Source organism: Dunckerocampus dactyliophorus, chromosome 9 (assembly GCF_027744805.1).
Source record: "Dunckerocampus dactyliophorus isolate RoL2022-P2 chromosome 9, RoL_Ddac_1.1, whole genome shotgun sequence".
NCBI classification, from domain to species: Eukaryota; Metazoa; Chordata; class Actinopteri; order Syngnathiformes; family Syngnathidae; genus Dunckerocampus; species Dunckerocampus dactyliophorus.
The window spans coordinates 12,698,419-12,718,307 of NC_072827.1; the positions used below are offsets into that span (position 1 = coordinate 12,698,419).

At 39.6% G+C, this 19,889-nt stretch overlaps 3 protein-coding genes across 16 annotated transcripts in view; all 3 read left to right on the plus strand.

Moving 5' to 3' along the window:
* The window catches only part of stxbp5l (syntaxin binding protein 5L), a 165,006-nt gene extending 154,765 nt beyond the window's left edge, over positions 1-10,241 (plus strand). For all 11 annotated transcript variants that reach the window (XM_054788200.1, XM_054788203.1, XM_054788201.1 and 8 more), the window contains 5 exons: positions 2,378-2,741; positions 2,883-3,048; positions 7,211-7,322; positions 7,408-7,628; positions 7,703-10,241. In XM_054788200.1, the coding sequence (XP_054644175.1) occupies positions 2,378-2,741; positions 2,883-3,048; positions 7,211-7,322; positions 7,408-7,628; positions 7,703-7,744 (905 nt within the window). In that variant the 3' untranslated portion in view covers positions 7,745-10,241. The remainder of the gene's footprint in view (positions 1-2,377; positions 2,742-2,882; positions 3,049-7,210; positions 7,323-7,407; positions 7,629-7,702) is intronic.
* Positions 10,242-11,446: 1,205 nt separating this feature from the next.
* On the plus strand, positions 11,447-16,050 carry poglut2 (protein O-glucosyltransferase 2). The gene is made up of 10 exons (XM_054788212.1): positions 11,447-11,948; positions 12,719-12,924; positions 13,036-13,241; positions 14,233-14,310; positions 14,389-14,561; positions 14,668-14,905; positions 15,086-15,295; positions 15,398-15,487; positions 15,611-15,715; positions 15,876-16,050. Exons 1-10 carry the CDS (start codon positions 11,761-11,763, stop codon positions 15,891-15,893), a joined length of 1,512 nt encoding a protein of 503 aa, XP_054644187.1. The 5' UTR covers positions 11,447-11,760; the 3' UTR covers positions 15,894-16,050.
* Positions 16,051-16,772: 722 nt separating this feature from the next.
* On the plus strand, positions 16,773-19,777 carry tex30 (testis expressed 30). 4 transcript variants are annotated; one of them, XM_054787394.1, is made up of 6 exons: positions 16,773-16,824; positions 17,008-17,119; positions 17,207-17,250; positions 17,329-17,374; positions 17,472-17,686; positions 17,777-19,777. In XM_054787394.1, the coding sequence occupies exons 1-6, from the start codon at positions 16,807-16,809 to the stop codon at positions 17,936-17,938; spliced, it is 597 nt and encodes a 198-aa protein (XP_054643369.1). In that variant the 5' UTR covers positions 16,773-16,806; the 3' UTR covers positions 17,939-19,777. The 4 variants fall into 4 exon arrangements, with proteins under 4 accessions (XP_054643369.1, XP_054643367.1, XP_054643368.1 ...); XM_054787392.1 differs by having other exon boundaries at positions 17,008-17,250; XM_054787393.1 differs by lacking the exon at positions 16,773-16,824 and having other exon boundaries at positions 16,861-17,119.
* The last annotated feature ends 112 nt before the right edge of the window (positions 19,778-19,889 follow it).

Genomic DNA, 19,889 nt, shown 5'->3' on the forward strand with positions numbered 1-19,889 from the left:
CAAGAAAATCTCACTAGAAGACTGAAAGATGTTCTAGTTTTTTTGTTACTCTGGTGTGATGGCCACGTCTCCTAATACTTTTGTCAATGTAGTGTACAACTTTGCAAAGAAACATTCAGTCATTAATGTATTCATTACCGATTGTCTTGTTCAGGCTCACAGTCGAGCTGGAGCCTGTCCAAGGCAGACTACACCCTGGACTGGTCATCAGTCAATCACAGGGCACATATACGTAGACAAAAAAAACATTGACACTCGCATTCACATCTATGGACAAAGCCAGAGCCAGAGTCAAACCCCAAGGCAGACATGCAAGCCCCACGTGGTGCAGACAGAGAAACTTACAAATCATAACAATTACAAACAGGTAATTATTTTTCCTCATAATATTGCGTAATTACTGTCGTAAAATTGCAACTTTTAAAAAAAAAGAAATTTCAGTATGTTGTGAGTCTGTAACCTGTCAAATTATGTACAGTAATCCCTCGTTTATCAAAGTTAATTGATTCCAGACCCAACCGTGATAAGTGAATTTCCACGAAGCAGGATTCCTTATTTATAAATAGCATAGAAAACCTGTTTGTCTTTCTAAATACGTTTTTTAACACTATTAGAGCCCTCTAGACATGAACTAACACCCATATAGTCACCTTTACACTACTGTTACCCAATATAGTAGACACGATAAGAGAAAATAAGCCATTTAAGACATAAATAAGACTCGTGTGCGTTGCTGTAAATGTGTGCCAGTGCTAGGGGAGCTGAGTGGGAGACGGACAGGAAGTGACTGGGGGTTTCAGAGTTTAATTTTAACTTGGCATGGATTACGATCGCAACAGTAGCCCGTGTTAGGGATTATTGTGCCCTTCGTGAGATAATTCAAACCTGCAATAAAAACCTGTTGTTTCAGCGATGAAGTCTGGTGCTTGTGTGTCTCACCAAACATTACAGTAACATTACTGTCACCTAGTGACCATTGTAGAACACTACATATCATCACGTCTTTCAATGCGTCTTATGAATGCCTTATATTAGTATATTAGTTTGGTCATTTTTGTACTTGAAAATGCTTAATTTAGACAAAAAATACGTAACATCTGCTTAGATCTGCACATTTTTTGAGTAACAATAGGCCGTATTTAACCATGAAACAGCATGATTTATTAATAGATTTTTGAAAACCTGTGATAGAGTGAAGCCACAAAATTCAAACCGTGGAGTGGTGTACAATATTAAAGAACAATATTGCATTTAACTTCTTTCCATATTCCAAAACAAGAAGAGATTCCAGTCATACTTTTTGTAACATTTGCAGCATTCTGTGTCACCAGTTAAGAGACAATGATTGGAACCTCACAGCATTACAGTCAAAAAACATATATTAAAACAAGGAACAAGGAAGAAGAACACTTATTACGTGAAGGTCACTTCTGATGTGTTTTCACTCTGACTTGTTTTGTGGATAGTTGATAATGTCACACACAAAGAAATGCCATACTTTAGGCTCTCACTCTACTATAATTGGGAGTCTATTTGTGTGTGCCTTTTTCACTACAGTGTTGGCAAGGTAAGCCTTGGAGGTTGTCACTAATAAACAAAAAGTATGGTAGATCCCCTCTATTCGCGGGGGTTACCATCCGAGACCACCCGCGAGTAAATGAGACGCCCAATGTCTGTTTTGGACATGGGGCACCCTCCTGCTATCTTGGCGTTGATGTTCTCCGATTTCAGATCAATATTTGCAATAACAGTGGCAATAGCAGTGGAACCTCGGTTTTGGTCAGGAACCCGTTCCAAAAATTCAGAAGAAAACCAAAATGTAGAAAAAACATATACATTTTTTTTGTACTTTGAGTTCTTTCTTGAATTCAGTAGAGTTTCTCACCTACTTTATGAAATTTCTGGCACTTGCAACTTTTTTACAGCCGTACTCAATTAAAAGAAACACTCAGAAATGCACAGTGCGCTTGAACGGAGACAGACACGGAGTCGTTCAGTGTTCTGTGTGCATTCTATGAACAAATAAACCACCCATACGCACATAATAAAGATGCATACAAGATCCACTGCCTGGAAACTGTTGTCCCAGCTCTAAAAGAACCACTTTCCATTCTTCACAGATACCAACGTGTGGATGCTTTGATAGGGCATTCGATTCTGTAGAATCATACGTGGGCAAGCTGCTAGTTTGTTAGGCACACTGTTTGGCCATATAATAACCAAGACTTTTTTTTGGCAATAATTTTCGTTGAAAAGCGGAGCATATGAAAACTGAGGTACCACTGTTACTTGTGTTTTACCTAATAAAAAAACACATGTAGTAGTGACAGTGAAAACACTCTGACTTCCCTCTGTTGACTGTACCACACACTCCTAGGAGCGGTTCTGATGCTGAAGGGCTCTGTGTTGCGCTTTGGCTTCCTGGACTGCATGGGTGCGCTCATTCAAAGCCCCTACGAGGTTTGGCGTGATCTCAATGCCCCAGAAGACCCCGACCGACCACGAAAGCGCAAGCTGGTGCACTACTCGCCCTCATCCTCCCAAGACACCTGCGGGGAAGGACATCTGGCAATAGTTTGCTCCGAGAGGCAGGCCAAAGTATTCCTGATGCCCTCACAGTCTTGCCTGTTTGTCCACAACATCACAGAATCGTCTTTCGTCCTGCGAGCCGATGTGGTGTCAGTGTGCAACAGTGTGTGCCTCGCCTGCTTCTGTGCCAACGGACATGTCATGACACTCAGGTAAGGCCGTGCAAACACACTAAATCGGTTTTCCTTCGTCTCAAATAGAATTACTTGCACTTCTATATGTATGCCATGTACACTGCCTACTTACTTAGCTCCTGCTGTTTGAATACCTTCCATTGCTCTCTCTGTCGACAGTTTGCCCAGTCTAAGGCCGTTGATGGATGTCAGCTACCTGCCTCTGACAGACATGCGCATTGCAAGAACCTTTTGCTTCACCAACGGGGGGCAAGCACTTTATCTCAGCTCCCCGACAGAGATCCAGAGAATTACATACAGCCAGGAGATGTACGACAATCTTCAGGTGTGTGGATGGATGCGCCTTGCATGACATGACACACCTCATTCATTTAATTGTCTTGAATGGCATCCACGTGCGCTAACCTACTCATGACTGCTATGTGTATTCTTAAGGAGCCTGAATTCCGCCTTAATGGTCGGTTTTGAATAATATCGTCTGATAATGTCATTACAAAAAAAGAGATATCGTATCATGTCGGTTTTGTTTTTTTGTCGACAACAGGGGTGGCCAACCTTTTTCCACAAGGGCCACCTATTGGAAAATGAAAGGATGCAAGGGCCACTTTGATATTTTGCAACACACATCCATAGCTATGCTAAGACGTTATATATATTTCAAGAAAAAACTGCATCTCAGCTTTGTGAAATAGCATATTATTACTATGAAATTCGCTATTTGCTCTTTTTCCCCCCATTCTTGTTTCAAACATTAATATTTCAACATGCTTCTTAAATAATCTTCAGAAATTTTCTTCTTGTAACATTACGACTTTATTCCCACATTATATTTTTTTCTCCAAGGTAATTTTCCAAAATTTACAACTTTGTTTAATGAATATTTCTTTAATATTTCAACTGTATTCTACGAAAATGACCTTATTTTTCCTCATAATATTACGGGTTTATTCTTGTAAAATTGCAACTTTTTTCTCGTTGGAATATGACTTTTTCTCTTAACATTTTGACTTTAGTCTTGTAAAATTACAGCTGTTTTTTCAATGTTTTTTTTAATTTTCCAACTATTTTAACTTTCTTCTCAGAAATTTTCATTCTTATTCCCATAATTATAACTTTTTCCCCAACCTAATGTTCCAAAAAAATCAACTTTATTTTGTTTTGTTTCTCATATTATGACTTTTAATTATTATAATTTTTAATATTTCAACTTGGTTGCTACTAAAATTACATTATTTTTCTTCATAATATTACGTTATTCTTGTAAAATTATTACTTTTTCTCGTTAAATCACAACTCTTTTCTCTTAATATTTTGACTTTATTCTTGTAAATTTAGAGTTGATTTTTCTTTTTTTTTTTTAATTCAATTTTATTTTTGTTAAATTATGCCAGAGGCCAATAAAAAAACAACTCCGAGACACAAATTGGCCCCGGGCCGCACTTTGGACACCCCTGGTCTAGAAGAAGGATAATGTGTTCATTACATGACCTTCATTTGAGGGAAGAGCTGCCGTATCGGTTGATATCGTATCGATAGTGCTGGGCAATATCAGTATATTAGACAACGTAAGACAGCCAATATGGAGCATCTCTAGTTTGGCTTGGAACTGTAAGTACCCTTACTATCTTTGTAAACATCCGTGTATCTTTGTGTTGAATTAGTGCTGGTTTACTCAGTGAATAATGTCAGCACAACACACTGACCTTTGTTCAAAGAATGACACTCAAACTACTTTTGAGATGGATGTTGCAGGTCAGAAACGAACAAGCTTCTGAGAATATCGCTGCCCACTCGGCCATCGGCGAGCTTGAGGGTGTTTGAAAAAGGCACTGAGGCGTACAGTAAAGCCTCCCTCAGGCAGAGTGACGTCCGCCTGGCCACATATCTCTGTGACTGGCTCAACGCAAAGAGAGATTCGGCCTTTGTTGTGATCAGGGAATAGAGTGGCTTGGCTCAGAGACGTTCTAATCTTTTCAGCCTGCTTGTCAGCAGAGAGAGAGGACACATTCAGGTCCACTCCATGTGGATTTTGTGATGGAAAAACAACACAAAAAAATCACAGGCTGCAGTAATAATATGGTCTGTGAACTGGTGCCATTGCTGAAGCCAGGTGCTGTCTTTTACAGCCTGTGTGTTTATATTTTTCTTCATGTCCTATCATTTGTGCTGCAATGAGGGCAGCTGTCAACTCATGTGTTGGGATGATGCTGCTATACTGCCACCTACAGGCAAACTCAAGTCAGTCCAGGAAATGTTGACTGCATGAGGCTCCATCGCCTCCTATAATGGCAAGCAGCGACCACACACAATTGCGTAAAACTGTCATCTCAAATTTGTCAACAAATTTCTATTTAATGAAAAGATGGCACAATTTGATTTGGAGGCAGTGCAAAATAACACAGTGTGCCAGTTTAATGGACGTTTTATCCACAAACTCAACATTATTTTCATCAAAATGTGTCTGTACTGGTTCTCCTCCCGGTAACGTTTAGTCTCTACTTGCTATCTCAGCATACAGATAAGTTCTCAATAAAGACTCCGGTTGAGATCCATTTCAGAGCCTTTACTTTGAAGCACTGTAAAGGTGAACATACTGTTGGAGATGAAATTCTCCGCAACCTAATAATGCCACAAGGACCACTTTAGTAAATTAATTAAACAAATTTCACCTGTTAATCTCGCTAATCTCCAATTATGAGAAGGAAAAAAGTCTCGCACTCCAATTGAAGATTTAGAAAATGTATTGAAAGTAATTCAGGCTGAATAATTTCACATTCTTCGGATATCCGGGCTCCTGCGGCTTCCTGACCAGAAGGAGAGAGAGAGTCGGCCCTGGTCGCTAGTCCCCTCTGCCTTTTTATAGTTGTTTTCCTCAGACCGTCTGCGCCAAAATACAGTATCTTAACCCTTACATTCTTCGGTGATATGTGTGTGAGAATTGCGTCTTAGCTGACGTAGTAGGACTCTCATCAGCACCATTTTTCTGTATAAAATAGCACATGCCCTCCCGGCATAGTACATCCTACATGACTGCTGACTTATCTTTATGTTCCCACCTCCCTTTCACCTACTTAAACCAATGTTCATCTATTCAACTAAGCATTATTTCTACAAACTACTTGTAATTAATAGATTCATCGATAGAACAGTTATTTTTATATTGTACTTATATCAAGGCACTTAAAACAATATTATCCTGCAATTCGTAATTACAACTTGCATAAAATACAAGCTAATGTCTCAGGTGACATTCAACATAAACGAAATGCATTTAAACAAATGCGCTAGCTCGATGCTAATTTACATTGAACATCCATCATCAGCGATTTTACATGGCGATTTCGAACACCTCTAAAAATGACAATTAAATAGATAACTATGATGTACATTCCACGGAAACATGATATATAATAAGCATAAAATACTACAGTTAGAGGTTGTTGTTATTGTAAGGTGGTTGTTGTTGGTCTTCTTCTATGACAGCGGGTTTCAGAAGGCACTTCAGAGCGTTGTTGCCACCTATCGGAGGATTAATAGACGACACCCCAATGCATTACAAAAAAATCGTACAGTTGAGAATCACTGCTTTAAAGCACAAAGGAGTATTACGGCCACAATGAGGGAAAAAAAATCTGAGATTTCAAGAATAGAGTCGGAAATTTACTAGAAAAAATTTGTAACTTTATGTGCAGGCATTGCCTGAGACAGCTATGAAAAGGGGGAACGTATGTGACCTTTGGCCTTGGGCATGTGGAGGGGGTTAAGGGTTAAGGAAATGTGGGTGCCACATGCAGGAGAAGGGCTAGACATGCTAATTGGTTTGTGCTCAACTGCTCTGTTTTGCTGCCACGTTCTAAATAAAAGCTTGTCTGAAGCAAAAGCGAAGTTTCCTTCCATGCTGAAGTTAGTTGCTGGACCAAGAGAAAATAGAGCTATGCTTCATTTATTCTCGTAATATTACGAGTTTTTCCTCGTAAATTTACGACTTTATTCTCGAAATATCCGATTTGTTTTTTCTCAATGTGGCCCTAATACTCCGTCTTATTAAAGCAACGATAAAGATGTAATATAAAGCTAGCAAAAGATAAGGTAAGGTAAGGTATTTATTTTGCTTCTTTAATTTCAAAATAATGTTGAATTAAACAATAAAATAATGGATTCGAGTGCAGGAATCCTAAACTTATAAAAGCCATTGATAAAATGGGGGGGGGGACAAATAGCAAGATGCTTAAAATATACAGTAAAAGTAAACACAAAAAAATATGAAAGTGTAATAAGAAACCAATCATCTCAAGACTCAAGCAGCATCATTAGCACAACAAAAATTAATCTTCTGCCAGATTGAATTTGGACTAAATCTAAGATGTATTGACAATTTATTTTAACATTTGATTCTATTAAATGTCAGCCAAACTAACTTTGATGCCTGAAATAAAGCATGCTGTATTGTTGAAGTGATGTTCTAACAGTCTTGTCATTCATTGTAGGAAATGCTGGGAGAACTGTTTACACCAATAGAAACACCAGAGGCCCAGAACCGAGGCTTCCTAAAGGGCTTCTTTGGAGGAAATGCTCATACGTTTGATAGAGAGGAGCTATGTGCGTATTCCTGGTATTTTCTTCTCCCTTTTTGGTCAAATTAAGTTTACAAATTCGAGCGATGTTGATGTGATCCGGCCAACAGTTGGTGAGGCAGCAGCAGGTAAGGCTTCCAGGAGTCTGGCCCAGCACATCCCTGGTCAGGCAGGGGTGGAGGGCATGAAGGTGGCAGCTAGCGGGGCAGTTGGTGAGCTGGCCCGAGCCCGCATCGCTCTGGATGAGAGAGGCCAGAGACTGGGTGAGCTGGAAGAAAGAACTGCGCTCATGATGACCAGTGCAGAAACCTTCTCCAAGCACGCTCATGAGGTAAAACCAAGACTACTAGGAAGGACGTACTTTTCAATTGAAAGTTCCTCACATTTTCTCACATCTCTTTCCAGCTCATGTTAAAGTGCAAGGACAAGAAGTGGTACCAGTTTTAATCACCAAACAAACAAGTGAGGTCAAACGATGGATTTCTGAGGGCTTCGTGCCAGGACAGAAACTTTGACTCCACAGATGAGCAAGAAAGACACAAGAATGACTTTCTCTTTATGGCTTCCAAGCCGAGCGTGCAGCTTTGTCACACAGTTGGAGGACGGGATAGTTCCTCATTTGAATGACAGCGGGGAATCTGGAGGACTGCCCGTCAGCGTGTGTGCCCGTGTGCGTGTCTGCGTGTGTGTGTGTGTGTGTGTGTGTGTGTGTGTGTGTTCTGGCAGGGTTTGGTTTTCAGGACCTCACTGTGTAGATACTCAACCATTAAGAAATCAACAAGACATGCATGAAACAAATACGGAATGACTATCAAAATATCCAACTGCCATATTAAAAAGCAGCATGCTTACTTTAATGCTACTTTAACAGGAGAGTCAATTATGAATTTTTTTATTTATTAATATAGCCAACTACAGAACCTATGAAAAACTTTCTATTTTTTGAAATATTGACAAAATCTATATATAAAAAAACCAGAAATGTATACCTGCATTGCTATTAAGCCAAAACTTGTGTTACTTGTTCCTTTCCCTCACATTTTTTTTCTTTTTCGCAAATATTTCTTGACACACTTCAAATGCACATAGTTAGCAATCAGTACACATACTCAAATAAAATAAAAAGGGCAGGGGCATATTCTAGGGCAGGGGTTCTCAAATGGTCTCAACGCGGGACCCACATTTTCCAGTGATCATTAAGTAGCTATCCACTTTTATTTAAGTCAAATGATGCAAATTATTATTAGTTTTTAATTGACTGTCATCTCTTCAAACATGAATATACCTAATTACATGTCCAAAGTGCATTTTAGAGGAATGTATTAAGGAAATAATGAGGAACATAACTGCATGCAAACAAATACGTAAATGAAAATGATATATTTTTTTATTATCTAAATAATAACAATACAAATTAATTAAATACCATTAAAGCCGATGTTTAATTCGTAACTAGATGACTAAAATATTGCTTAATTTTACTTAGAAAAAATTGCAAATTGCCAAAATGACATATTTTAATGTAATTTTTGACTAGCTTTCTGCGACCCACCCCGAATCGATTCACGACCCAATTCTATTTAAGTTAAATGATGCAAATGTATTATTTTTTTAATCGACTGTGTCACCTTTTAAAACATTAATACACATAATTACCGATCCAATGTGCATTTTTGAGGAATTTAGTAAGGCAAGGAAATAAGGAGGAATATAACTGCATGCAAACAAATAATGCATAAATTATAATTTATTTAAAAATGTATAATTAATATAAATAATAATACAAATAAATATAAAAATTGCAGTTAATAAGACCACAAAAACAGATATTTCACTTACAACTGGATGACTAGAATATTGCTCAGTGTTACTTCAAAATAAAGACGCACTTTTATTCAAGTCAAACAATGCAAAAGACATCTTTTTTAATAGAGGAACATAACTGCATGCATACAGTAGAATGCATACATTGAAATTAGTATTTACTTAAAAATAATACAAATAATCATAAAATATATACAAAAATAAAAGCAGTTATTTCACTCACAACTGCAATATAATTATGGCTCAATTTTACTTCAAAAATAATAATTTCAAAAAAAAGAAGTCAGACATTGGTTGTATATTACATATTTTACGGTAATGTTTGAGCAGCTGTCTGCGACCCACTTTCGGGGCCCGACCCACCAATTGAGAATCACTGCTCTAAGCGGCATCATAGTGCAACCAAGTATTTTTCCTCTTAATCTGGTTTAATTTGCCTTGTAGTTGCTGCTACTTCTATAAAAACTATACACGATGAGGCGATGTTTCACTCCCCGGCTGCAGCTGTATGGAAACCCCAAAAAGACTAGTGTGACATGTATGCAAAGGCTTGGAGATGTGGACACTGTATGTTTATATTAATCTACGGTATATATTATTCATGTGCCATAAAAAACACACACACAAGATGAGGGCAATCAATGTAAAGTAAATAAGTGCTAGTAGGGCACCATTCCTGGGGCATTTACTCAAGTTTTCTTTTGTAATAAGTTTTTTAGTTTGACTTTGCCAGATGTGCAAGTTCAGTGGGCCATTAGGATGTGTGTGTACGTGGAAGATTGTGTGCCACACGGTAAGAAGAAAAAATACAATCCACTCTGCCAAAGCGATGAAAAAGGACTACCACCCACCCTCCCATTCCACTCCAATCCAGTCGTTTCAAGTTGTGATTCGTGTATTTTCAGGATCTTTGATAAACTTGAGTGTTGTTGCTGTCCGTGTGAAGGCAGTGCGAAGGGGCGTCGGCATCACACCCCCTTGTGAGTCGTTTATCAGTAAATGGTTCCGAAAAGAGGGAAAAAAACCCAGTATTTTTCCAGTGATATTCTGATGTGAGTCAGTGAAGATGTACATGTGTAAAAAAAAAAAAAAAAAAAAAAAGAAACAGCAGCAGTTTCAACTCAAAGCAAACGTGTTCCGATCAGTATTGTTCTTGATGATTATGGTATCCTCTCGTCGCAGTCCTATATTTGATGGTGACCGCCTCTCCAACGGAAGGCTCTTGTATGTTTCAAAACAACAAAATGTTCCATGATACATGGTGGTGTATCATATCGTGATTGTGTTGTACATGTCAGTGCCACACGACACAGGCCAACAACAGTGAGTGAAGAGGATATTTTGTACATGTGTATTTGTCTGTATTTTGAAATGATCTGAAAAAAGAAAAAAACATTTATATTTATCTCTTACACATCGGGCCTTTATGCACACAAGCACTGCGCCTTGATTATGTTGATATCACTGCTGCATTTTGTATGCAGACGCAAAGAATAATCACACCAGTGATGTCTTTTTGCATTCATAGACATTTGGACCTGCTTACCAGGGACTCTGAGAACCATTTTTCCCCATGCATATCTTAGAAATTACACTATTTTGAGTCTTAAACCAAGTCAATCTAATGTATCGTACATTTATGTTTGACACAGGCTGAGCAGCGGGGTGGCAAAAAAATAAAAATAAAATAAAGAAAAAGTGTGACCTCTACAGACAGGGTGTTTTGTTAACACGTTTTTGTTTGTTTTGTTTTATATATTAAATGTACTTTTCCATATTGGGTGAAACAAACAAAAAGATGACACAGATGGGGTATTTTTCTCTATGTATGTTGTACCTGTCACCGCTGGTACTCTTGAATCTGTCGAAATCACTGGAACTTGTTCTTCACACAGTAATATCCGAACAAAACAACACAAAAAACAAGCATTTCTCTGGTTTTCTCGACGATGGCAGCAAAGTTTGTCTTATTTCAATGGATTCTACCACCTTTTCTTCTTATTAATATTATACTAGTGTAATAGACTTGACTAAAAGAGCTGAAAATATGTTGACGCTGAACAAACTGAAATAAACATTGATTGATGTACGTTGTTGAGAGCTTTATTTCACCGGTGCAGCATCTTTGCATTTGCATTTATCAAACTGCGCTCTTACACGGGACTGCGAAGAGCACCTAAAATAGATGTAGCGGTGCAAATTCTTTGCAAAATATCTTTAAAGGCGTGAACATTTGCGACAAAGCCTACAAACTGCTGCTTCGACAACTTCCGGATTGAAGAACAATCGAATGGCTCATTGGGTAGCGCATTGACCAATCAGAAAGCTTTGTACGCATGGCCCCGCCCACTCATTCCCATACTTTTAGCAGAGGAATGAAGAATTTAGGACGCAGCGAAGCTAGCATTGCTAAGGTACTCTAGCTACAAACAATGGGCTCGTAGTAGGCATATTTAGCCACTTAACGGTGTTATTCCAAATGGCAGCAGAGCTTAAAAAGCATTAGAACGTTACGTGGATTATTTCAGCCATTTAACCGGACTTAAATGAAATGAAACAATGACAAGTTACCTGATCTTAATTCCACAGGAAGACAAGTAAAAACAGTTAACTTTAGTGGTCAGTCGACGCTGGACATCATGTTGCTTCGACTGTTTTTGTGGTTGGTTTTGGGTCTGGTTCTGTGCAGACAAGAACTCCCAGGGGCTCGGGCCGACTTGGCAACCAGCGCCACAAATACTCTTGTATGGGGCCCCGGACTTGAGGCTAACGTTGTCCTACCAGCCCGTTTTTTCTTCATCCAGGCAGTGGACAGCTCAGGGAGAAAGTAAGTAACATTACTCGAGGGCGGATCGATCCAAATATAAATAATGTTGATACTAAGAATGGTCCAGATATCGATAATCATCAGTTTTATTTGATTTTTATTTTGACAAATATCAAACTAAAATGCATTTAAGGAGTCATGGAGTAAACTTATTTCACAGTCACGATTGAATTATCACATATATAGAGTAGTTATGTCTATTATTCACACCTGGCTCATTTCTTTTGATGTCCTTCCCAGAACATGACAGGTGAAACACAAGTTATTCAAGGCGAATGAAGGTGCTGAATATCTGCAGACACAGGGATACTGTGTAACAGTAACAGTAAAGAAAGGGCCCAGCTGTAAATCTTGTCACCACGTGTATTATAATATGGCTGTTGAAATTTAACCCAGACAATAGTGAGGGAGCAGACATGAAACTATTTGCCCGCCAGGGTGAAACACTTAGACAGACTTCCTTTACACCTCTCATCCCAATGATCCCATGGGACATGACTGTCACGCACCTGCTGAGTCTCGAGATATCACCTTCTTCATTCTCTGCTGTCACAGAAGCGACTCCATCATCTTAAGTATGTCAATAAATATATTAACTAACCCCGTTTTAAGCAATCATCATTAGGGCTGGTGTAAGTCACATATCGGAAATTGTCGGTACCACCGCCGGAGAGTTCTGATCCAAGAGCCACCTCAAAAAAACACCTTGTACGTAGACTGAGGACCACCAGTATTCTTTGGTGATGCAACATGACAGTGTCGCTCCACAGTCTAACAACCTCGCCTGGGGAGAAAACCTTTGAGGTGAAGATGGTGTCGACGTCTGAACAGTTCACCAGGATTTGGATTCAGGTTCTGGATCGTCAGGATGGGTCTTTCCTGGTTCGCTACAGAATGTATGCCAGCTACACGGATCTTCACATTCATGTTCTGCTCCAGGACAAACATGTGGCCAAGTCTCCATTTATACTTAAAGGTAGCGTGACCTGCCTGTATAGTGGACTTCAAAGTGCAGTTTGTTTTGTATTTAGAAAAAAAAATTATAATGACAGGTTTTCTACATTATTTTTTTACGTATCCTCCTCAGGCCCCGTCTACCATGAGGGCTGTGACTGTCCGCAGCCCAACAGCTTAGTCTGGCAGGCCCACATGCACTGTCCTCAGTCCTATCCCCAGATAGACCGCGACCTGGCCCATTTTACTGCTGTCGACCCAGATCGCAACGCTCAGGAGATCCCGCAGCGCTTCGGGCAGCGACAAAGCCTCTGCCACTACACGATCAAAGACAACAAGGTACACACCAAACATTCCCATTCTGTTCCACCTTTCCTATACCCCTCTGGTAAACGAAGGGACAGGTGTCAACAAAGGCTCGTATTTTTTTGCCTAAATAACAGTTGGCACTGTTGACAGTCTGGAGCTCCGTGACGACAACAACCAGGTGTGCAAGGTGCAAAAATACCAGTGGAGTTGAAGATGGGTTAATGAAATAGTGATATGACTCAAGTGCTATTTGCACTCTGAAAGCACTGCCACGGTTCATTCTCTCTAGTAGCTTTCCATTGTAATTTATACTTCATGTATACACCCATTCATGACTTTTCACCAAAGTAGGATTCCTTACTTCCTTACAGGACGTGACGTTGGGATTCAGAGTTGAGTTTCAGCCTGGCGTGGGTTACGGCTGAAACACTAGCTTGTGCTTTTATTAGGGATTTTTATTAGGAATGATTGTGCCTGTTGTGAGAGCATTTAAACTTGCCGTAAAAGCACCTTGATCAAGTCTGATGCTTGGTGTCTCACTGAACATCACAGTAACATTACTGACACTACATAGCTACATAGCATCACAAAGTCTTTGAATGCGTCCTCTGAATGCTTAACTTTTGTATTTTAGTTAATTTAGCCATTTTATGCTTGAAAATGATTAATTTGGCCAAAAATATGTACAATTTGCTTAAATGCATATTGTGTTTTCTTAATAATAGGCCATATTGAACCACAAAACAGCATGATGTATTATTTTTTTTTTAATGTTTTGGAGGGAAACCGTGAAATTCACAAGCGCAAAGCGGTGAGGGATTACTGTAATTTCAACTAATAATAAATATACTGTAAATATGATGTGTGTGTTTTGGAAGTAACCCAACACTGTTGTTAAATGTGTGGCAATGAGAACTATGAACTATCATGTTGTGGATGTAGTGCACCTAATTCAATAAGCTCAAAATGGTCCAAATCAAAATTTGTCGCTGGCCTTTTCAGTTTCTAACATTTTTTCCAGGTCTATGTTAAAACACTTGGTGAGCATGTGGGTTTCAGAATCTTCATGGACGCCATCCTCCTGTCACTTAGCAGAAAGGTAAGTTCAAAGCACCAATACTGAATATCTTTATCAACTCCTATTAAAAGCATTCACTTTTCATGTTCTTTTATCCAGGTGAAGTTACCTGATGTGGAGTTTTTTGTTAACCTGGGTGATTGGCCACTCGAGAAGAGGAAACCTACACAGAAACTTCATCCCATCTTCTCCTGGTGTGGCTCAAACAACACTAGAGATATTGTTATGCCCACTTACGACCTGACTGAGTCTGTCCTTGAGACCATGGGGAGGTAAGGCTGAATGACCAACACAATACATTTTCATTCTTTGGTTCTCTATATGGCTATCTCTGCACATAAGATGTCAAACACAGCATGTTGTCCACCCAATTTATAGAATAAGCTTGGACATGATGTCCGTGCAGGCGAATACCGGACCCCCGTGGGCGAAGAAGAATGCCACGGCCTTCTGGAGAGGGCGGGACAGTCGCCAGGAGCGTCTGGAACTTGTCAAACTGTCGAGGGCCCACCCTGACATGATCGATGCGGCGTTCACCAACTTTTTCTTCTTCAAACATGACGAGAGCTTGTACGGGCCGCTGGTCAAGCATGTCTCTTTCTTTGACTTCTTCAAGGTGAGAGTGCTTGTACGGCTGCCGTTCATCAGTGTTTGCGTTCAGGCCGTTAATTCAGGCCATAGCTACAGTATCAGTATTTCCAGCCTTCAGCCAAGCGAAGAATGACAAGCGTCATACAGTATGTGTATCAGTGAATTACTTGAGTGAACAAAGTGTGTGTTTCTCTTCTTCTCCCAGTACAAGTACCAGATAAACATTGATGGCACTGTGGCAGCATATCGCTTGCCTTACCTTTTGGCCGGAGACAGTGTGGTACTGAAGCAAGATTCTGGCTACTACGAGCATTTCTACAACCAGCTCCAACCATGGAAACACTACATACCAGTCAGGGCCGACCTCCAAGATCTACTAGAAAAGATCCGGTGGGCTCGAGACCACGACGAAGAGGTGATGGTGACCTTTGTGTTGCTTTATCATTCACATTATGACTTTCATGCGTGCTTTCAGTGGGTATTGTGTGTTTACACTGCCGGGATTTCTGTCTCTCAGGCCAAGAAAATTGCTCTTGCAGGTCAACAGTTTGCACGCAAACATCTTATGGGGGACAACATATTTTGCTATTATTACAGTCTTTTCCAGGTAATATGTTAAAAGTTTCTTTTTTTGACCATAATAGTTAGAAAACTGCAATGAATCACACTCAAATGGCTATTTTGCACTCTGTCATACTTGTATGTGTAATAGAGACTGCTCTCTGTGTAGGAATACGCCAAACTCCAGGTCACGGAACCTAAGATTCGTGAGGGGATGGAGGTGGTAGAACAGCCTAGTGATGAGCTGTTTCCATGTTCTTGCCTTCGGGCGCAGGTAAAGACAACACAATAACATTGTAATGGTTGGAGTCATTCACTGCTGGGATCAAAACGCTGTCCACATCTTGGCAAATAAATGAATGTACTTTATATCATCTTTATTTTCAGTAACTGCATTGCATTTGTTTATAACCAAAAATCTTTGTGTTTTATAGGTGAAGGATGAACTTTGATGACTATCAAGAAGACTACACGTCATGTTGTTTTTATCAAATAATGTATCTTTCCAAACAATATGATGATGTATAATACATGTTTTGGCATAATTTGTCTTGGTCTTGATTTAAATGTTGAATGTTAAATATTTTTTTATTAAAGATTTTCTTTTTCTTTTGGTGTGTAGAGTGTATGTGAAATGGATAGAGCATTCTGTTCATGTAGTTTCAACTTACTAAAAAACATTTTTATGCGTACATATTCTACGCACACACACTTTGCCAAAATATTGTCCTGGTACCACTTATTTTTTATTTTATTTTTTTATACCCGTTGTTTACCCTAATAACGCCGTGTTTCAATTCGCGCACTTCCATACTCAGCATTTTAAGTGCGTTCACGCAATAGTATTGTATGTCAAAATGCAGTGAGCCGCACGTACCCGGATGTTGCGCTCAAACCGTCCCAAATGGTGAGTGCGCAGCGATGGAACCCAACCACTCCAATCTACCTACGGAAGAGCAGGGACTAACTTTTTTGTGATTGTAATTCATAATTAAAAAGAGACAATGAAAAGAAGACGCGGATAAATGTTGTGATCGTCATTTTTGTAAAGTTTCTGACAGCAGTACACTGAAAATTCGCTCCTTTGGGAGTAGTACGTAGTGTACAAATGTAAATATCGTCACCTTTTTAAAATAATTGTCTAAGTCATTTTTTTGACAAATATGTTTTCTTGTCTAAGTCAATTTTACCTCTGGTAAAATCGCCCTCGGCGCCAGATTAACAGATGATGTAATTCTGCACTTTTAGTTGTGGGCTATAATAGCCTAAACATCCTTTGGGGTAATGTCGCCCCCTGTAGGAATGCTTGCGTAATGCATTTCCGCATTCGTAACCGGAAGTTGATTGTAATTGTGGCAGCAGGAGATGGACAAGTTTTGCGAGGTAAATGCAAGTCAGTGATTCAGTTTCCGCGCTGACACAAATAATATAGAATTCTAAGTATTTTTTAAAACATTATCACATTAATTAAATTAGACGCTAACTATGAATTTTAAACTACTTTCTGTACAGAATATTATGAGAATGATAAATGACGATACATTCAAAGTAAATGTTACTTCTCAGGACAGAATGAAGGTGCCGTTTGGGACCAAGTTTCTGGATGCTGCCTTGTGTGTTCCCGCGTCTTCATGGGAGCACCAGGTCACCACAGGCGTCATCTTGACACACGGAGCTGGTGGAGACATGAACTCTAGACATCTCATTTCTCTGGCACATGCTTTGGCTTCACATGGCTTCTTGTGTCTCCGTTTCACATGTAAAGGTTTAAATCTAGCGCATAGAGTAAAGGCTTACCGTGCAGTGTGGGTATGTCTGTCCGTCTGTAATATACAACAATGTAGCATGGATACATTTCTAATGTTTCCTGCGCTTGTTTTCCACCAGCACTACTTGAAATCACTGCAGAGCTTGAAGCACATATTCTTTGGAGGTAAGCTGCTCTGAAAAAGAATGGCGCCTTAGCGCCTTTCTTATGGTTAGACAAATATCCCTGTGCCACATGCCTAAGGAGGAATGTTTGTCTCCAGGCAGGTCAATGGGGTGTCGTGCTGCTGCTGCCCTGGCCAAGCAACTACGTGATGAATCAGAGAGTGCTGTGCAGGGAGTCATCTCTTTGTCCTTTCCTCTGCATCCCCCGGGACAGACTCATGCCCATCAACAGCGGAGCGAAGATCTCAGGGGGCTGCCTGAAAACACGTGCGTGCTGTTTGTGTCGGGCACGGAAGACAACATGTGCGACAGGGTATTTTTTTTTTCTGAGCGTGCGTCACTGTAATGCCACCATTTCACATGGATTTACTTGCTTGATTTATTAATTTTTTTCTTCGCCAAGGTTCTGTTTGAAGGCACGGTGAAGGAGATGAAAGCTCAAGTAGAGGTTTTCTGGCTGAATGGAGGAAGTCATGGCCTGAAAGTGTCAGGAAGGTCAGAGGAGTCTGTCTTACAGGAGGTCAACTCTCACGTCATCACCTGGCTGAGTAAATGGGAAGAATAATATTTTATTTTGTCTAGTCATGTAATAAATGATATATATTTTCCGGCACTCTTTGTAGAAGTATGTTACAAGTTGGGCACCGTTTGGACAAAGGCAGAGTCAAACCTGTTTAAGCCCACCAACTCATCAAGTCCGGGTCCACTGTGTTCTTAAACAGTACAGATGTCAGTACAGTACAGTACAGATGAGGCCCAAAGGAATCATTTCTACGAAAAATGTGTTAGTTTATCTTGACGCGTTGTAGTATCGTTAACGTCATTATAACGTTATTGCTCTCGGGGTTTTGCAAAAGCACATTTTGTGGTTCTCTCAAAAGGTAACAAAATGCACCCATTGTTAACCACCGAGCAGCGTAAGTTAAATAATTCTTTACGATCACCTATTTTCTTAGTCTTTGGTGAAAGTCACAAGTAAAATGTGCAAGCGACAGCTCTTTATGGTTCTGTCAGCAACCGCTTATGTCGACGCGAGACGCCGACTTCAACAGGTTTCACTGTATTACGACATCATTTAAAAAAATGCACTAATACGACACAATGTTCATTTGCTGCATTTTGCAGTTATAACAGGGCGGAGGTTGTCACACCATCATGCAAGACCGACCAATCAGGATTTTACGCTGCCAATTCTGACACCGATCATCCAGGACTGAAATGACAACAATCACGTGAATTAATTATACAGTTTCAATGTATTTATGATGAGTGCTGTTATATAACTGGTGAAACTTGGCGAGGATGAGACGCCTTCTTTAAGGAGACTCTGGATGTGAGAGTACACTGATGGAGCTCTAGCAGGACTTCCAGGTACTCAGCGAACCTGGTGTCTTCCGCCTCTGAGAAAGGCTGGTCATCTTGTTCGATGAATTCAGTTATTTTTGGGGTTATACGCTTAGCCTTCTGACTGTCACGCACATATGGACGAGTGTTGTCCACGTGACTACGTTAGCTGCTGTTTGACTGATGATCACATCGTGAGCCTCTAAAACTCACCATAGTCCGTCAAGTGTTTGTTCTTCAAATGCCGCATTAAAGGTTTTTAACGTGCCACCCGCACAAGATAGTTTTCGTGGCGTGCGTTGGCAGTTAAGCTCCACACGGCAGATGTGATTGTTATTGCTTTGAAGGAAAGTGGGAGGACGACACTGCCAAAGACGTTAGTTAGGGCGAGACACTACACTGCATGAAAGGATCGCTGTGGGCTGAAAATAGTACTAGCCACAAGTGATCGGCCTTCAAAGGCATTTATCGTCATCTGCCGATCACGATACTGATCGGTGGCCGATCAATCGGAGCATCCCTCAGCCCAACATCGTTCAGAGAAGGCCCGCCCACAAGATGAAAGTTGAAATGAACATTTGGAAAGAGGGAATTTATCGTTTCATGAGAACAATTTTTTGGATTTGCAAGCAAAACCAGCTTTTTTCAAAAAATGTTCAAAGTAGTTGTATTTGCAAATATTTTTTAGTTAGTAATTTTTTAAACATTTAAAATCAGATTGCATTAAAAGACACACATTTCTGTCCACCATTTTAATAGGAAAACACATTTTTTGTTTTCTTTTTTTTTACTTTTCAAATATTTTTTCTTTTGTATTCTTTTGTCACAGTTTTACCGTCTGCATTGCCAAAACCGAAGTTTAAAACATTTCTCGTTTGTTTTATATCATAGTTTTACAGTCTGCATACCGCAACTCAATTTACAAATATATTCTGTATATTTTATTTTTGTAATCATTGTTTTGCCATCTACATGCCAAAAATAAAGTTAGTTTTTGATCATAGTTTTGCAGTCTGCATGAAAAAAAAAACAAAAAAATAAATAAATAAATATATATATATATATATATATATATATACACAGTATATATAATGATCATGGAATAGCCTAGTATTATGTGTCCAAAGGTTAGGTGTATTAGGTATCCTTTTTCTACCGAGGGCTACATACTA